At 41.3% G+C, this 15,368-nt stretch overlaps 2 protein-coding genes across 3 annotated transcripts in view; one reads left to right on the plus strand and one right to left on the minus strand.

The window, feature by feature from the left end:
* Positions 1-15,368, plus strand: part of CCHR12.PART0H7orf26 (chromosome chr12.part0 C7orf26 homolog) — a 1,310,154-nt gene that overhangs the window by 24,012 nt on the left and 1,270,774 nt on the right. The gene's annotated exons all lie outside the window — the stretch shown is intronic.
* The window catches only part of LOC122816764 (cytochrome b5), a 487,681-nt gene continuing 473,560 nt past the window's right edge, over positions 1,248-15,368 (minus strand). The window contains exon 5 of the mRNA XM_044089781.1: positions 1,248-6,025. Coding sequence (XP_043945716.1) covers positions 5,944-6,025 — 82 coding nt within the window. The 3' untranslated portion in view covers positions 1,248-5,943. The remainder of the gene's footprint in view (positions 6,026-15,368) is intronic.

The following is a 15,368-nucleotide window of genomic DNA, read 5'->3' on the forward strand; positions in this document are numbered from 1 at the left end:
TCCTGAGCTTGGAGTTCACAGGTAAATTTCTGGAAACATCCAGTTACTCCACAGGTACAGCTATGGTTTCTTCTGGTTAGACTCCTCCAAAAGACTCCACTCTCGGTTCACACAATCACCTCCAAAACAGGTCAGTATCTCCGTCTTTCTGACCCTCCCCTTTATAAGAGAGCATGGTCTCCTTCAACTGGGGCATCTGTGCAGGATTCATTTCCCAGCATGGTTCAACTCCTCAGTTCCACATACCGTATAAAGGTCACTATGTGACCACACACACACACAACACACACACACAACACACACAACACACACAACACACACAACACACACAACACACACACACACACACACACCTTTTCATACAACTAGGTCCTTAATGCATATTTGTAAGTCGACAAGGTCATCCCGAGTGTGACACTTGGTACAAAAGAGTTTTGAAGTTTTATATCTTTTAAACCGAATTCTCTGAATGCACATCTCTGATGGAACAGATGGGTATGGCAGGTGGATTGTAAGGCTGCAGGCACCTGGTGTAGGGACAGAACCCATAGCCATTAGACCTAACCAGCATGTGTGACTTCTGAGACACTGACAGTATGGCTCCACAAAAATCAGGAAACCAGGAACAATGCAAAAACATTTCTGTGCCCACTTAACTCCATAAACAATGAAATACTATCTGTGCACTGCATATATCTAGGCTGTTGCTCATCAGTTCAGTCTGTATTCATTGATGTACCACATGAAGTAGAATACAACTACTCTCACTGCATGTACATGTCCATTCCTCAGGAGTAATTCTACTCTCAAGAATGCTAGGTATGCAAGTAGTGAAGGAGTGTTTTGCAGTAGACAGCACTCCGCCCAGTATGGGTTTCAACTTCTTGGACCAAATAGCTGCCATGATTGGCAATGGCACATCAAGACCGCGTAAAAGATAAAGTAGATTATTGGAAAATTAATGGCTGGATGGACTGATGTAAGGCATAGTGCAGTAAAAAAAATTCTTCTGCATGACCACAGCGAAACAAACATTTGAAGAAATTTAAACAACTTAGCTTTAAAGAAGCCTTACACCCTCTCTTCCTGGCACTTACTCTATAACAAGTCATCTCAACATTATAATGTTCAGTTTTGATCAGTGGACTACCTTGTTTAACAAACATACATAAATACAAACTGAATAGTACATTATACTATTTCACCACACATAATGTAGTAGAACACAAATAGGAAAAAGTACACAGTAAAGGTCAATGTTTTTGTTTTTAATTGCTGTGTACGTATACACTTACATATACTGCTGTTAAACATAACTGAACAGACATTCAAATGCATGTTCTCTATATGACATTTAATTCACTTTATATACAAAAGTAGGAAAAACAATTACAAAATGATATATGGGTTAGAAACCTGACAATCTGCATGAAACTATAAATGCTCAAAGAGTGACAGGAGAAGGAAATGCATAAAGCTAACATTTCTGGAAATTCTGACAAAAATGCATGCTAATTAAACATAGTTGTCAGCAGTTTATCACAAAGAAAAGTTCTATCCTGCTCTTTGGAGAAGGAACCCCCATGACACCTCTGGGATTTCCAGTGCTGGCTGCATGGATGTCAAAAAAAAAAAAAAAAAAAAAAAAACTTGAAATCTTGAGCCAGCTGGAACAGTTCTTTGACTGAAGCTTGGGTTATGAGCCAAGCAGAAGAACTGCTTGGCTGATTGGCCTAACCGGAGGCAATCTAGGGGGCACCATATTAAGCTTTGATACTCTAAACTCTCCAATGAATTATCTGCTTTTGAGGCCTCAGGTCACGGGCAGACTTCCAACACCTCAATACCGTCCCTAAGAATTTCCTCTCAAACTAACAGCAAAGGAATACTTCCTTCCACTTTTCTAATAATTATGCAGGTGAACAGCAATATTCATTTGCTGTTTGTGTGACAGAAGCATAAGAAATACTGCTTTTGACCTGCAAAGTTATCAGCAAAGTGGAACGTAGTATTCCTTTGCTGTTCATTTGTGAGGAAAGGCAGGCTGCCCTCCCACTTCAGTGATAACACAATCTCACATAAGCACAACTGGGTAAGGAGTACAGAACCAATACACCACCACTGATTACTGTCATACCTTGGTACATTTTTAAAAAGGTTTAGTGATTTGTGATGTTTGTTGCATCTAAAGGATCACTTTTTAAAAACAATCCTTTTAGTAAATTATATTTTTGATTACAATTGAATTGGTTTAAAGTAGTTTGAATTGATTGCTTTCCTATGGATATATTTTTGTTTATTTATCATTGTGGTTTTTAAAGTTTATGGTAGGACAAACTGCAAAATAATTGAGTCACATGACTTTCAACTTGCTGAAATGTGTTTAATTAATGGAATCCCATTTTCACAGCTACACACGGAAGTGCATTGCTGTGGACACAGGATATGTTTAAAAGTCATTCTTTTTTAAGCTGTAGGAAAAAGTATTTTCAAGACTGTTTTCTCTTCCTGGTTAAGATCCCTCTGCAGTCTACATTTTTTTCCATACTTTTATGCAGTACAAAGTGATACAAAATCTTCAAGACTGCTCAACAACTTCAGTCAGCAGTATTTTAATGTCTTCTCTTTATACCTGAATGCAATCTGTTATTTTAGACAGTTACGTTTTAAATTTATGGAGGAATATTTTCTTTTCAAGACTGTTCTTACAATTCCTGCTTTAGTCCCCGAGATGCCATTTATGTGGCTATAAAGTCACAGTGAGGCAGTGATAACTTCTGTACTTTTACTCTGGCTTCCCCAAATCAGCCTTTGTAAACTGCATACCAACAAAGTTATCTTAAAATCAGTTTTGAATTTAAAAACTGGTGGGAATGTAAAATACTCAAGTAAGGCACTGCTTGCATTATTTTCTAATAGTGATATTTTAAGGTTGTGCCTTCTGTGGAAGGTTGGCGCCGGGCTGGCAACTCGACACCGTAAAACTCCACTGCCATCATGAGCGGACAGGTGATCCGCTGTGGCGACCCCTAACCGGGAAAAGCCGAAAGAAGAAGAAGAAGAAGGAGAAGTGGTATTTTAAGGTTAAACTCTATACCACGTTTTTCACTTTCTAGTGATATGAATGAATCACAGTTCACTTTTTTGTTAAGTTTCTGTCCATGTCTTACAGCTAAAAAGCTTAAAGTCTTATTTAGATCTGAAAACTTGCAACAACTGTCCATTCAATAACTTGCTAAAAGGCTGAATGTATTTCAGCTGGATTAGTTTAAACAGTTGACTTATGTGAAGATCACTTATTTTTAGGATCAAGTTTTATTTTGTAAAATAAATAACTGAAACTGTTTTTTCTTTTAACTCAGCTACTTGCTTATTAGTACAGTTGGGTCTCTTCCTGTGAGAAATTAACAATCTACCAGCGGACAGACTCAGCTGCCGAATAGCTAACCTTTACCACTAATGGCAGAATGGAAAATAATCACCCCTGAGTGTACAACAATAGCTGCACTGTAGTGAAGAACAAGTCCCTTGGAATAGTGTACTCTTGGCAAGAAAGGGAAACATATGCATTTTTAAATAAACAAAACCTAATATTCGGATTAAAAAGTGAAGGGGGAAAAAAAAAAAGGAAATGGCTGAACATGATCTCTATGCTCACTCGGTAGGTAGGGAATGATAAGACTTCTTTGGCGAGTCACTGTCTGCTACCAAGTTCCCCATTTTTAACTTGAAAAGAATGAACAATTTTCTTTCCTAACTAAACATAGCAGCTATGAAATGTAGAGTGAAAAGTTCTGCAACAAAAGAAAAATGTACATATACTGGGACATATTAAGGATAAGAACATCTCTGATATGCCTGAACACTACAATAAATACTATCAGGTTACACAGTTAATGAATGGGTCAAAAATGGATTCAGTCAAAATATATAACCTGAAATACTGATATGTTTCTTAAGTATGTAACTCTATCAAGTATGTACACTCACATTAAACCATTTCCACCACGTCTAGTAAATATAATTTCTCTAATGGCTCGTAAGCCAAACTAAATAAATCATAATCAGGAAAACACCATCTATAAATTACAGAAAGATGTTTGAACAGTAAATAAGCCAGTGATGGAATCTACTACATTATGTTCTTAGCAAACTAGCCTGTAGATTGTCCAACTTTATTCATTCAGCAGAAAGTTTATAAAGAAAGGTAAATTAACAATGCTGACAACTTTTCTTATTTTTTTTTAAATGCGTGAACTGTAACATAAACTTAAGTACTTAGTTTAACTTCAAAAAAGAAACACTCCAATGGGCGGAATAGAGTTTTATATCATTCTGTGCCTTCTCAGAAAGTTCTATTAACATAATCCTAGGTGTACATAGTCATTTCGGACTACACAAGGTATCCCTAAACACCAGGCATAAGGGTTATGTGTGCTCCCAGGTCCCACAGTTCTGGCATCCAATCAAATATAGAGGTGTATCTAAAAAAACAAACAAACAACAAAAAAAGCCCCGCTATAACTTGAATTTTCCTTACAAAAGTACCTACTCCAAGGATGATGATGTGGAAACATCTCAAGCATGGAACAGGGAAGGAATATAATGGCACTCACTGTAGTAGTCCCAGCTAAAGAGCAACTTAGCCCTTTTAATGTAACAGGTCCTCTGTAGAAAGTTGAAACTCCTGGGTAGAATCTCCAGTAGTGTCTCAAAACAATTCCAAAGCAGGTGAAAGTGGCCTGAAAAGCAGACAGTACTTCAGGACAGAATGCCATAAAAAGGCAACACTTTCACAGGACACACAATTCTTGCCGTGGTAAAGATAAGAGATGACCTCAAGAGTACAACACAGATGTTTGTCACGGACACATTTCTGAAAAATACATGGAGCAGCCACACCCAGGTGTAACGTTTCCTCACAGCACGACAAATGCCCATAAACCTTTTACTGCTGAAAATAACTACAGATGGCTATCTATTCAAACATGGTCTGTTTGATAAATGCAAAAATTCTCCTTACCATGGGCAAAGCAACAGAAAAATTAATCTGCCTTCTAACACTCACAGAGACAGTAATGGAAGAACTACTAACTGGCTGACAGCATACAGGATATGGAGGAAATTTTCCATATAGAGTTCAGCGGCCAAAAACTACTGAATGAGTGATGAAGACTACGTCTCTCAATACTGACAAGTCAAGGGGCTGAAGCAGTGGCAAAGGTGAAAGCAATGATGTGCTGTGACTTCATACAAAGAAGCCAACGCCTACAGTAACCCATTCTTGTGATCAAATAATCAAGGGTACACTCAAGCGATCCATGTTTATTTATGAACTATATACAGAACTTTAAAATGAGACATTAGAAAACAATCTTAATTATCAGTGACTACAAACTAGATTTTGGGATTCACATGCCTTTTAACATTTAAACCTGGCATACTGACACCATGCAAAGGCCAAAGAGAACATGTGCATCCCATATATTATAGGTAAACAGGAATGGGGCAGGGCAGAGGATGATGCACTTTTATGCTCCAGCCACTCTGGTATGCTCCTTAAAGTAAGAACAGTTGACTTCATCCTGAAAACTTACAGAATTTCTAACTGAATGGCCAACAGGATCATGGGTAAAAAAATGCAGAAAGGATCCTTTATACGACTACTACTACTACACACTTGACAAAAAGGACTGAGACAAAAGATATCTAGTCAAAAATATTGAAATATATCCATCATTAAGAGACATTAAAAAAAAAACCATAACATTAGCAAGCATTGTATCACACAAATATAAATGATTAGAAAACATTTATTAAAAAAGTAAATTGATTCAGTAACCTAATTAGAGTTTTATTTCATAGATGCAAAACAATGTGCTTGCTGTAGTATATGCCCTATATGTTCTTCTACCAGTCCTTCTCTTCTAGTCCTTCAAATACTTAGTCGCTGGTCATATATAGATGATACATAAATGCCACTATGACAGCTGCAACTCCAGGAATTACCCAATTGGCCCACCAACTGAAAGGAAAAAAAAGAAAAATACAAAAATGTGAAATCAAGTCAATTTTAGTTTAATTTATTAACACACAGCAGGCAGTTTTCCTAGTGAAAGCACACCAAAAACTTTGTTCCATTCACATCTTAATGAAAAAGAGAACACAAAACAGGGTAAGGTATCACCTCATATAAAGAAAATAAAAAAAAAAGTCAAACAAAAATACCCAGACACAAGAGCCAACCAGAACCGGCAAAACAGAGTTGAGTAAAATCTTTAAAATCCTTTAGTAGCGTTACAAGAAATAGAATCGCCATTAGACTTCACGCTTCATCAGGACTTTAATAAAAACAGTTGTGCTTAAACAACCAATAAACAATAAAAACAATCAATAAAATAATACTTTGGAATAGTACATGAACAATGAATAAAAAGAACAATGGAGATACCAAGTAGAGAAAGATATGCATTATAATAAAAAAACCCCTATATGAAAAACACATAATGGAGCCCACACTGAAATCCAGGAAGAGGAAAGGAAGAGGAAGGACTGCTCGAGTTCCAGAAGAAGGCCTGGAAACCAGTGATACGCGGATAGTAGTTTTATTGTCACATATACTGACAGAATTTGAAAGTAAGTTGTTAAATAAGCTTATCTCATCCTCTCGCAGGAAGTGGATGTTGGTGAGTCATATAAGACATTAAGCATTTTACTAGAAATGTGGGTACTAGGAATGCTTTTTGACAAATATAATGCAAGTATTGTAGATAATATTTAAAAAACATAAAAAATTATTGTGTACTTACATCCTTATTAGAAAGCTTTTGAAAGAGCTTATAACAAAATTACCTGTTGAATATTTTGAGTAATGAAAAGAAAAGAGAATTTCATTATTTGAGTCTTGGAGTATCCACCATTCACATCTTAAGTGACACATTCTTTTTCTTACATACCATAGGACTAAGGGATGGTCAAACATTTGTAAAGTACAGTTGTGTAATTAAATTTTACCATATCAGTATATGTTCGAATGATCACTGCTGTGATAGCCTTAACTACATGGGATATATCCTGCCGAGGATATAGGTTCATAGGTGTTTGCTAGGCTACTGAGCACAAGGGGCCTTTTTAAGCCTAGCCAAGCATCCCAAACCTCTGAAAAGTTCTGATATCCTTGACGAGTGTATGCAGGGGGTTGGGAGATCAAACATTTACACGCAGGGGCCTGGGAAATGAACCATTTACAGGTTGCCTGTGTCCATTAGAGACATAGGTGCCAAGCCAGAGATGAATTTCCTGTTCCCCTTCCAATTGTCCAAGCTGCACTTGCATTAGGTTAGGGAGGAACTCTGATTCACATGGATGGGGAGCCTGTTCCATAGACCGGGGAGTCTCTGGGATACATACCTGTCTCTCCAGCAGTCCCTACTTATATCGCAGGCAAGGTTTAAGTCTTTAGAACTGGTAATTCTAGTGTTGTTTTATGGCTATGCAGGAGGTCCACAAGACTGGGGTCTGACATGCCTTGTATGCCAGGCAGAGATCTCCTCTCAGCAGCCTGTAGGAGACAGAATACAGAGATACAGAGATAGGGCTTTTAGGAGGTCTGTATAGGACATTTTAGTTACCCTGTATTCTTTTAGTGAGGAGCCTCTGTGGACATTCCAATTGTTGGATATGCCTGGTAAGGTACATACCAAAGGGGGCATTGTACTCAATGATAGGTCTGATGAATGCCGAACACAGTGGAACAATGACTTAGATGCCATACCTTTGTTTATACGTTATGCAACACAGAATGATTTCCTCACTACTACAGACATGGTGGTCAAAGGCTAGATTACTATCTGTGTGTGCCACTCAGTCCCTGACTACTGGGTCAACTCTAAGGGGTGTGTTGTCAATATGATAGTTACCAGGGATGGATGACTTCCCGAAGGACACCATTATGCATTTCTTGGCATTTAATTTTAGTCCATGGCTCTGACAAGTTGTTTGTCTGCGTCACCCCCTCCTGGAGAACATTTGTGTCAAGAGAGAGATTCAATGACAGCTCCTAATTTGCAATCATCTGCACACTTAAGTTAGCCAGAGACCACTAACATGGGCCTCGACTTCAAAGTAAATGCCAAAAAGGACCAGTACAAGGACTGATACCCGAGGGGCTCCACTTGTGACTGGCCTATTTGTAAAGGCGCACATCTCAATTCTAACTTCCTGGGTCCTGTCTGTAAGCCAGCTGGCTATCCACCGGGTGACATATCAGATCTGATGAAGTTCTGAAGGTTTCAGGACGAAAGAGCTTATCGTTGGTTTTATTTAATAAATTCTGCTTTGAAATTATCGGAGTTGTGTTTTCTGGTATCATATATATAGACAGGGGCTAATCCTGCTTCTTTGCTTGGACTACTTGTTGTTTTGAACAGTTTTCATGTGTTTGTTTTGAAATATCAATTGTGCTTTTACAGGAAAAATGTTACTCAAAGTGTCCAAGTCTGTACAGAGCACTATAAATAGTTGAGGGGCAACTAATATGTAGACCCTGAACATTTAAGGATGAAGTATTTAGGCAGATATTCTGAAGTTAGAAACAAATCAAGCAGTACTTACTGAAAATAAAAAATTAGCTTGTCAAGAATGATGAAAAGAGGGGAGTCACATGAATGGCTACTAGTAGTGCTGGTCTCACCACAACTTCACTATGCTGGGATACAATGCTCCTTTGCTTCTTCTCTCACCAGAAGCAAAATGTTAGCACCAATCCTAAGATAACAAGCAGGCCATGGCCTGTTTGGTGCTTCACAGTCTTGTCCCAGATGATTCAAGGGTCTGTATTGCTTGTCGTAGCCTTTTCCTGGTAGATGCCTTGAATAGTAACCAGACCAATCAGGAACATTAAGCACATACAGTCACTGTCCAACCAGAAATAGTCAAGAATCAATGCACTCTGCTCCTTCTCTCACCAGGAACAGAACATAAGCACACATTCCAATCTGTCAACCTATAAGCAGTTATTAGGCTTTATGGTGATCAGCAACCTCCAGGAGATAATGTCTCTGTGCTCCTTCTCTCACCAGCAGAAAACAGAAGCAATAATCCTAAGATGACTACTGAGAGGCAGAATGTGGTCTCCCCAATAACTGGTGGTCTTGCAATAGAAGTTTAAAGGTAAGAGGAACAAAATGGGTTAATATCCTAAACAGTGCAGTGTGCACTAAGCAGTTAAGATGTGAAAGGGGGTAACTTAAGTTTTAGCCAAGTGTCTAAGTGACAGACAGCTTCCAAGGCTTCAGGGAACTTCCATGTGCCCAAACTGTCAGGCAGCTCAAGCTGAATTGACTAAAAGACCAGTTTGGTTGCACAGCATTTCCGAGTTTCCTGTTAACAGACAGAGGGAGGCTGAGCCTGAAAGGATAAAGCTAGGAACAAACATGCAAATAAATAAATGCCCACAGCCAGGCAAAAAGCACACCAAAAAACACAGGAAATAGAGGATGGGAGTAACTACAGCAGTGATTATTTGAACATCTACTGTTATGGTAAGTTTATTTACCCAGTTGTAGTATGTTCATCTTACTAAACACTGCTGCAGGAGCCTTAGCTATATGGGTAGATTACCCTAGCTAACGACATTTGGGAGGTAAAAAGAGAGGAGTCCAGCAGCCCCTGGATAATGGGCCAAGCAAAGCCTGATTTTGATCTAGAAAAGAAATCAAGCTTACTGTGCTTTGTAAAAGTATGCACAGAGGACCAAGTAGTAGCTTCTAAAATACTTCTAGAATGCAACCATTTCCAAAAAGCCATACATGAAGCCAAGACCCTGGTAAAGAGAGCCCTAACACTGTCTGGAATAGTTTCATTAAGGGGAGTATAACAAAAGGTAATAATCTTAAAGGAAAACTCCACCTTAGAACTCAAAAAATATATTTTTTCATTGCATCTTTGTTTTTGAGCTATTTTCATGCCTCAATCAATCCAAGTGCTTCTTTTACAATTAATGTGTTTCTCTCAAAATGGCGGATGATGGGGCCTGCCTTGGTAACGTGATCTTGTTTTCTTGCTTTCATTCCTTCTTCCCAAAATACATTTCTAGGCCTCTTTATATGACTCATGCTAGACATAAGGAAGTGGTGCTGTTTTTTTCATGCCATTAAGATAGAATGGCAGGACTGTGAAGCACTTTTATCTAAACACATCTTCTGTACAGTACATTTGTGTACACTTACCATAAATGTAGATGTTCGAGTGTATTCACTGTTGCAGTAATCACATTTGGGTTATCCCTGCCAGGGTAGCCCTTGGCCGGCCACAATACCAGAGGCGTAGTATTTCTGCTTTGGCTGCTGTTGCTTCAGGACTGACGTCAGGTCATCAGTAGTATAAAGTAAGGTGGCCGACACCATTACATCAGTTTTTCTTGCCATGTCAGGAGCCACCAAGTGGGAGCCAGGATATGGTGGAAGAACCCCACCAGTAGAAAGTAAATACTAAAAAGTTCCTTGTAAGGAGATAGAGAGAGAGAGAGAGAGAGAGAGAGAGAAGAAAAGGGGGATGGAGGGAGGGAAACCAGGACTGCAACAGTGAATACACTTGAACATCTACATTTATGGTACATGTACACAACTGTACTATGTTCTTCATGTTTCACTGTTGCAGTCATCACATTTGGGTTGATTCCCAAAGCTGAGGAAAAGGGTGGAGGCAGTCAAGGAGACTAGGGGTTGGCTAGGATGCCCTGCAAGACTGCAGTGGTAAAGCCTGCCCTGGATTTGGAGAAGATAGGCAGATGGTAATGCCTGGTGAAGGTGTGAACAGATGCCCATGTGGTAGCCTTCAGAATGTCCCTGGTGGGGACTCCTCTGAGGAAAGCTGCAGAGGTGGAGGCTGCTCTGATAGAGTGAGTCCTGATCCCCTTAGTGGGAGGTTTCCCGTGTTGCTTGTAACAGAAATGGATGCAGTGTGCTATCCATTTGGAAATAGTTTGTTTGGATATGGCTTTGCCTTCTGCCCTTGCAGCAAAGCTGACTAGCAATTGATCAGTCTTTCTGAATGATTTAGTCCTGGCTAGATAGAATCTGAGAAGTCTGTGCACATCTAGAGAGTGCAGGATCATTTCCCCCTTGTTTTGTGGGTTAGGGAAAAAGGTGGGCGAATGAATGGATTGGTTAAGAGCCACACTGGACACCACTTTGGGCATGAAGGATGGGTTAGTCCTGAGGGGCACCCTGTCAGCATGAAAGATAATGAAGGGCTCAACAGCCTTGAGTGCTTGTAGCTTGGATACCATTCAGGCTGAAGTGATTGCCAGAAGCAAGGCCGTCTTCCAGAAGAGAAACTTTAACTCTGATGAAGATGCTGGTTCAAAGGGGGGGGCAGGGTGAGCTTTTCCAACACAAAGTTTAGGTCCCAAGCTGAGGTAGGTGCTCTTCTGTGTGGCCTCAAGTTGCTAGCCCCTCTTAGGAACTGTTTGATCAGAGGGTGTGAGAAAAGTGGGTGTTCAGTGTTGAAATGAGCAGACATAGCAGAGTCATGAATTTTAATAGAGGAAAAGGAGAGACCACTGTGTAGCAAGTCAGCTAGCTAATCCAGGATGAGAGGTAGGGAGGGCTGTGCCATATTGGCTCCCTTAGCCTGAATCCAGGAGCAGAACCTTTTCCATTTGTCAGCATAAGACTTTCTAGTGCTAGGGTGTCTAGCCTCACGTATAACATCTAAAACCTGTTTACTGAGACGGGCAGATTGATCAGTGGTCAGGGAATAAGCCAGACTGCCAAATTGAGGGCCTGCAATTGGGGATGCATGAATTATCCTTCCCTCTGGGTCAGGAGGGTTGGGGTCTGAGGGAGAAGTCATGGTGACAGTGGGGACAGGCTGCGCAGCAGTAGGTATCCAGTGCTGGCAATGCCAGTCTGGAGCAATCAGATTTGTCCTTGTTTTTTCCTCCCTTATTTTGAGCAGTACCCTGGTAATGAGAGGTAGTGGGGGAAATGCATAGACCGAGAGGCTGACCCAGGGGAAGGACAGGGCATCAACTTTTCAGGCCCTGCAGTGAGGCTTCCTGGTGCAGAACTTGCTGAGCTGATGGTTGGAGTGGGAAGCAAAGAGGTCAGCCTTTGGGGTGCCCCATTTATGAGTTATTAGGGTGAAGGTTCTCTGGTCTAGCTGCCACTCATGTGGGTCCAGAAGATTTCTGCTTAAGTTGTCTGCCAGGGAATTTAAAGAGTCTGGCAGGAATTGTGCTAACAGGGGTAGTTGCATGGCTGAGGCTGTGTGCCAAAGGGTCATGGCCAGCCTGCACAGAGGGTAAGAGTGAGTCCCTCTCTGCTTGTTGATATACCACATCACAGTTGTGTTGTCTGTTTTGATCAGGAGAACTCCTGGGGAGAGAAGTGGCCTGAAAGCAGTCAATGCGTGCTGGACAGCTAACATCTCTTTTTAGTTGATGTGCAGATGAATTTGCTGTGGGCTCCATTGGCCCTGTATGGACCTGCCGTCCAGGTGTGCACTCCAGGCATAGTCTGATGCGTCTGTGGTGAGGGTCTGGATGGTGGGGGGTGGTGAGAAAGGTAGTCCCTTGTTGTGGGAGCATGCTGCTGCCCACCAAAGAAAATCTTTCCTTAGGCAAGGTATTATTGGTATAAGAGTTTCCATGTCCTGAGAGTGTTGACACCAAAGGCTTTTTGGGTACCACTGAAGTTTCCTCATATGCAGTCTGGCATATGGAATGTGTAGAATGCAAGATGCCATGAACCCCAGAGCTTGCAGGATTTTCCTTGCGGATAACTGGGGTATGGTGGCTAGTTGAGAGAAGTAAAACCACAAGTTTCGGACTAGCCAAAAAACGAAGGAAACACCAAAATAAGAACAGTTGGCAAAGCTGCTACAGTTAGATTCCACAAAGCAAATACTGATTTGCTTTTCTATTGTAAACGTGAATCCCATCTGGGATGCTGTGTCCAGGCTTGCTCCCAGGAATATAATCCTTTGGGTGGATACTAGTTTGGATTTCTTTTCGTTGATAGTGTACCCTAGGGAGGTCAGTAGGGATTTTTACAAAGGCCAGATGCATGAGCAGCTTTTCCTGACTGCCTGCCTGAATTAAGCAGTCATCCAAGTATGGGTAAATTGTATATTTCTTTGTCTGCAAAAGGCAATGGTGAGAGCCAGACATTTTGCGAAAACTCTGGGAGCAGTAGACAAGCCAAAAGGAAGTGCAGAGAACTGAAAGTGCAGAGATCCTGCCATGAAACGTGGATATTTCCTGCATGATTCCCTGATAGAAATGTGGAGGTAGGCCTCTTTTTGGACTAGGGTGGCTAGCCAAGCATTCTTGGAGAGCATAAGTAGTAGTTGCTGGAGGGGTGAGCATTCTGAATTTTGGTATCACCAGGAAGGTGTTTAGAATGGATAGAGCGAGGATGGGGTACCAGGTGCCATCTTTTCTGGGTACCAGAAAAAGTCTGGAGTAGAAACCCTGGCCTATCTGCTCTGCAGGAACGTGCTCTATTGCCCTCCTGGAGAGCAGGGAAAGGACTTGCTTTTGCCTCTGCCCACTGGTTTGGAGGAAGATCTAGGAACCCTTTAAGGGTTGATAAGAGTGTGGAAAGAAAATGTGCATCCCTGGGACACTACGTTGAGGACACAGTGGTCATTGGTAATGGTGGCCCAGGTGCTTGCATGGAAGGAGAGTTTCCCACCTAGGGGCAAGTGCAGGTGGGCAAAGGGAAGGGGTGGTGGAGGAGAGTCATTGTGAGTTATTACCATGAGTAGGTGGCTTTGCAATCCCTGGTTTTGAAGTGAAGGAATTCCATTGCTTTGATCTCTGCATTCCCTGTGGCATGTCTGGGGGGTCTGCTTCCCCTAAGTCTGGGCTGAACTGACCTGGAGGGGGCAGGAAATGACCAGTGTTTGGAGGGGCAATGCCTACTGATCCTTGGTAGCTGAACCTGTAGGTAATCCTTAACTGTCTGCATAGATTTAACCTTTTCTTCCATCTTTTATAAGATCTCCTCTGCCTTGGTGCCAAATAAGCTGTCTTTGTGCAAGGGTGCATCCAATAAATTAGATTTGACATGGTCTGGCAAGGGTTGTTCCTTAAGCCAAGCATGTCTTCTAAGGACAGAACCGGTGACTACTGCCCTGCAAGAAGCTTCTAGGGTGTCAAAACCACAGTGTAAGGTGTGCTTAGTTACTTGACTTGCAGAAAGCATTAACTCTTGCAACTCTTTATTTTCTGCACAATCAGGAAAGTTTGATATTTTTGTTTGAGGAGTTCCATGGTATGTTGCTGAAATTTTAGTATATGGAACTGACAATTTAGTGCTCTGATAGCAAGAGTATCAGAAGTGTACACTTTTTTACCCCATCTGTCTACTGCTCGGGAATCCCTATCTGAGGGGGTGGGATTCTTAGCAGAAGTTGTTTTAATTCCTTTAGAAATTCCTTGAGAAATAACCTCAGGGTCAGCAGTAGGATTTCTGAAAAGAAATTTGTGTGAGTCATGTAATCCCGGTCAGATTTTCTGGGAGCAGGAGGGAGGGTGTAAGGAGTCAAACTTGACTCCATGAAAACATCATCCACAACATCCAGGACAGGAGTCTGTGCTGTGGAAGGTCTAAGAATTCTCAGAGTCTCTTTTTAGACTGAGGGTAGTCCTGACATTCCCACTGGAAATGCTCACTTAAAGTATGAAGGGTTTCCCCAAAGGAAAAGTCCTCTGGTGGAGAGGCTGAAGGAATGGATTCCTCTGCATCAGAATCCTCATAAGCAGAGAAGGGTTGCATGTCTTCATATTCAGATGCATCAGAGTCAGACACCTGTTCAGATAAAACTACTGGGGACAGATCTCTTTCTTTTGGAAGGGGTAGCTTGGCTTCCCGTGATCAGCATTATAAGGTCTTCTGCCATTTTAAGCATTTAAGACTGAGGCAAGGAAGCAGGTGTCTGTGATTGGGTCTGTTTCTTGGGAGTGGTTCGTACCCTGGGCCTTAGAAACTAGGTAGTTTTTGAAAGAACGGTAGACGCAAAAGAAGTCATTGGTTTGTGTCGAGAATCGGTAGTGCGAAGTACTTCCTCAGAAGCCGGTGCCTGCTCAGTGGCTCTGAACCCATCCAAGGTAGAGAGAACCACAGGATCCTTAGTTGAAGAAGAGTTTTGTGGCACACCGGACTCCGAAAGGGTCTCTGTAATGGCCTGCAAATCCACAGAAGCAGGCAACAGGTGCTGCGAAAGCACCTCAATGAGGACCGGAGAACTGACAACTAGCTTAATGGAAGCATCGTCAGTACGCTTGGACCTGTGCTGTCGGTCTCTGTCTTTATCCTTACGTTTTTTTGGAAGATCTGCTGTCGGATGGCTTACCAAAA

The sequence above is a fragment of the Protopterus annectens genome, chromosome 12.part0 (genome assembly GCF_019279795.1).
Source record: "Protopterus annectens isolate FY-2018-M chromosome 12.part0, PAN1.0, whole genome shotgun sequence".
NCBI classification, from domain to species: Eukaryota; Metazoa; Chordata; order Ceratodontiformes; family Protopteridae; genus Protopterus; species Protopterus annectens.